The sequence below is a fragment of the Ictalurus punctatus genome, chromosome 6 (genome assembly GCF_001660625.3).
Source record: "Ictalurus punctatus breed USDA103 chromosome 6, Coco_2.0, whole genome shotgun sequence".
In the NCBI taxonomy this organism is placed as follows: Eukaryota; Metazoa; Chordata; class Actinopteri; order Siluriformes; family Ictaluridae; genus Ictalurus; species Ictalurus punctatus.
Window position 1 is genome coordinate 32,191,387 of NC_030421.2, and position 4,035 is coordinate 32,195,421.

General features: G+C 44.7%; 1 protein-coding gene across 2 annotated transcripts in view; it reads right to left on the bottom strand.

Moving 5' to 3' along the window:
• The window catches only part of pou3f3a (POU class 3 homeobox 3a), a 3,344-nt gene extending 107 nt beyond the window's left edge, over positions 1-3,237 (bottom strand). The window contains exons 1-2 of one of the 2 annotated variants that reach the window (XM_017470385.3): positions 1,220-3,237; positions 1-937 (exon numbers count right to left, since the gene is read on the bottom strand). The exon at positions 1-937 is cut by the window's left edge and continues 107 nt beyond it. In XM_017470385.3, coding sequence (XP_017325874.1) covers positions 830-937; positions 1,220-2,482 — 1,371 coding nt within the window. In that variant the 5' untranslated portion in view covers positions 2,483-3,237 and the 3' untranslated portion in view covers positions 1-829. Of the gene's footprint in view, positions 938-1,179 lie in introns of both variants that reach the window. The other variant, XM_017470386.3, reaches the window with a different exon arrangement.
• Between the last annotated feature and the right edge of the window lie 798 nt (positions 3,238-4,035).

The following is a 4,035-nucleotide window of genomic DNA, read 5'->3' on the forward strand; positions in this document are numbered from 1 at the left end:
AAAATTGTGTCAGCCTATCAGATTTCTCAATGTGCTGTTCTGTAGGCAGTTTTAATAACCACTGTGGCAGCCTACGAACTGTATAGATTTCGTAATGAAAGCAGGAGAGGAGAAGGGTGTACATGAAAGGCTACTTCTATAAGAGAAAGGTCACATCTCGCAACATTTCGGGAACTTCATGAAATACTCCAAAGGTGGGATTCCGGTAAAAAATAGAAAGCAAGTTGATCACCACTGAGAATTCATACTGTCAGATTTATACAGATTTTTTTTTTTTTTTTTTTTTTTTTTTTTTTTAATCAAAATCGGCCAAAACTACTGCATGGAAATAGCAGTAAGGAAAAGGGATCAAGTACACCATTATTCAACCAACCAACCAACCAAACAAACAAACAAAAACAAACAAACAAAAAAAACAAAACAAAACAAAACAAAAAGTGTCCACAGAGAGGACGGGCTGAAAGACGAATAAGTGCATTTTAAAATCCTTTTCCTGTGTGAAAACTATTCACAGAAGTCCGGTCCACGAAAGAAAATCTATGAAATAGAAAAACTGTCATTTGTAACACATCAAGTCTTCAAAAAAGAAAAAGAAAAAAAAAAAGATGATTCTGGTGAGAACTTTAGCCAGAAAAAAAAAAAAACAACCGATTAGCTTTCTTTGAAACGAATAATATAATTCCTCAGCTTGGAAAGGCGACGACACCGCAGTTCGTTTGACTTTATTTTGGTGTCTCTGTTCATGTCGAGTTCATGTCAGTCATTTTACTCATGTCTCTCGAATGCGATCCATAAACATCTGGTTGGGCTTTTGTTTATGCTTGTACTGTCAATGCACCAAAATGAGCTGATGATAGGAGCTCGAAGTTGTGTCCACCTGGTCGTCGGGTTCATCTTTCAAACTTGCATCTTTTAAGCAATCTACCACAAAGCTCTCCTGAAACACAGAGCAGAGACAGCCATTTAAAGTTAGGGAACATACTCGGGGTCATCAGGCAGAATTTAAAGATGAGTTTCAAGGATAAATTTGAGGGTTTTATTTTTTGTAAATGCACATTATCTGCTCAAGTGTAAATTCTGGTGTTGTTGTTGTTGTTGTTGTTGTTGTTTTTGTAATGTTCGTCCAGTTAACTGAATTGTGTATGGGGAAAAATCAGTTCTATGTCTCAGTGAACATACGTTTGCAGTCCATGGACGGGGGCGGTGTGTCTGCACTCACGTTGACGACCTGAGAGTACACGTCCTCCGGCGTCTGGCCTACACCAGGCGGTGTCATCCTCTTCTCCTTCTGTCTCCGGTTGCAGAACCAAACACGAACCACCTCCTTTTCCAGCTGCAGACTGTCCGCCAGGGAGGTGATCTCCTGCGCAGAAGGTTTAGGGCATTTGAGGAAGTGACTTTCCAAGGCCCCTTTTACGCTCACCTCGATGGAGGTGCGCTTCTTGCGCTTGCGGCCCTGCGCCGCTATTTTATCGATGCTCGTAGGGCTGCCTGTGCTCGAGTCGGCCTCCTCCAGCCACTTGTTCAGCAACGGCTTGAGCTTGCACATGTTCTTGAAGCTAAGCTGCAGCGCCTCGAACCTGCAGATGGTGGTCTGCGAGAAAACGTTGCCATAGAGTGTGCCGAGAGCCAAGCCGACGTCGGCCTGCGTGAAGCCGAGCTTGATGCGACGTTGCTTGAACTGCTTAGCGAACTGCTCGAGGTCGTCGGAGGTCGGCGTGTCCTCGTCTGAGTGCGAGTCGTGGCTGTTCACGCCGCCGTGGTGCTGCGCGTGAGGATGGTGCGCGTGTTGCTGCTGCTGGTGGGGGTGATGGTGAGGATGATGATGATGATGGTGGTGGTGATGGTGGTTGCCGTGGTCCATTTCGGGTGATTCGCCGCGCATCAAACCAGGGTGAACCAAACTACTGGCGGGATTGAGCATCCCGTTGACGGTGAACGCACCTGGTTGAGAGTAAATGAGAGACTGCTGAGACTGCTGCTGGCCCGCGGTGATGGTGCTGATGTGCGCCGCCGCTGTGGTGCCAGCCCATGCGCTTTGGTGCGCCTGGTGAGCTCCGTGAGTACCTCGGTGGTGCAGCGAGGTACCGGTGTGAAGATCGTCCCGGTTTGAAGTGCTCTTGACATCTTGCTGCTGCGGGCTGCCCGCCATTCCCACAGGACTAGTAGACCAAGGCGATCCGGCTTCGGCTGCTGCTGCTGCGGCTGCGGCGGCGGCGGCGGCGGCGGCGTGAGGCAGTGAGGTGACCCACTGATGAGCATGGCTTAGCATGTGGCCCCCGTTACTGGCCACCATAGCTCCTTGCATAAATTCGCTCTGCACCATTTTGCCCGCAGGATCTCCTCTGTATCCGGCTGACACTGAAGTAACGGCAGCGCTTCCCGGCTGCATACCACCTCCGGAATCCGAGTGCACGACCGAGCCTGATGAGGAGAGAATGCTGTTGCTTGCCAGGTAGGGATTGGAAGCCGCTGTGGCCATCCCACCCCCCCTCCTTACCACTTCGAACAAGTCTACTTGTTATTCCTCCTCCCTGTATTTCCGTAACTTTTTCCAGTCCTCGATGGAGCGCTCCTTTTCATGAATTATTCACACTGGAAAACTATTATTGGTATTTTGGATTCATACGACGAGAACTCGGTCATTAAAGATCCATTAAATTTTAGACAGGGCATGTACTTTTAAAGTAGAAATCCACATTTTGCGAGGGGGGGGGAAATAAAATAAATAAACACACTTTTAAAAAACAAAAAAACAAAACAAAACAAAAAACCTTCGTTCCTTTCATAAAGTCATCATTATATTATTATTATTTTATTTTTTTTATCTAAAAAAAAAAAAAAAAAGGCTTTAAAATAATATTATAGTCATAACCACACAGACGAAAAGCCTTGCGTCCTGCACAGTGATTCAAGCTCCCGATCACGTAAATCCCACATGGAAGCACATCATCGAGCACAAGATACCTTTACTCAGGCAGGCAAGACCTCGGGATGATTCTCGCTTTGTAAACTTCCAGCTTGTCCCGTCAGCTGCTGTCTGCCTTTGCTTCTTACTTTTCCTTGGTCCTCATATTTCATCCACTTACATGCTCCACCTGACTTAAACCATACATCCCTCTCATCATGCCTAAATTATATTAATTTATGCGCATTTGATGAGAAATTCCACACTTCTTTCTCTTTCTCCCTCCTCGCTTGTCCTCTGACAGTTTGACGCGCTCCTCCCTCTGCGCCGGAGACTACGCGAGTGTTTACGTTCAGCCTGGCGTGCGCGAACCTTCCGCGTCTTTCAACCAATCATGACGCGGAGCTTTGCGCACGACCGACGCTCATTGGCTATCTCCAGAGCGAGGGGCAGATCTCCGGGACGCGCAGTAGAAGCGTCACGTCAAAACAATTTCTAAACGTGCACTTGAGCTTAAAGAGCAGCAAAACGCAGTGGAATATAGGGGGTTTATGTGTGAAGTGGGGTCTGGTAGCTTGAAAAGACCATGACACAGTTTGCATCAACACTGTTAGGATCACATTTTTGTTGAGACGAGCTCACCAAATGAATAAGTAAGTAAATAAATAAATAAATAAATAAATGCACGTGGATACACATTTACTTTGTTTAAACATTTAGCAGTTTATTCTAACCGCAGAACAAAAAACTGCTAAGTGAAATACTTCTGAAGTTATTTCTGTTAATGATAATTGAACAGTTGAACAGGTAATAATTCATTTTAAATAAAACTCATAATAGTACAAAGAAAGAAGGGAAGAAAGAAAGAAAGTATTCCTATGATTTATTTATTATAAAAACGTGTCGGCTGATTGAAGCAAATTTGTGTGCGTTCTAAAAACTTAAATATAGGCTAATAATTGCATTTCTAACGACGGAACTAGCACCACATTGTACTTTGACAATTAAAAAAAAAAAAAAAACGACTTACAAATAAAGATAACATTTCTCTATTTATGTACGTCCATCCACAATAGCTTCATCTTGTTTAGGCTAACTGTCCTAATTAGCGTACACAGCTGTCAACA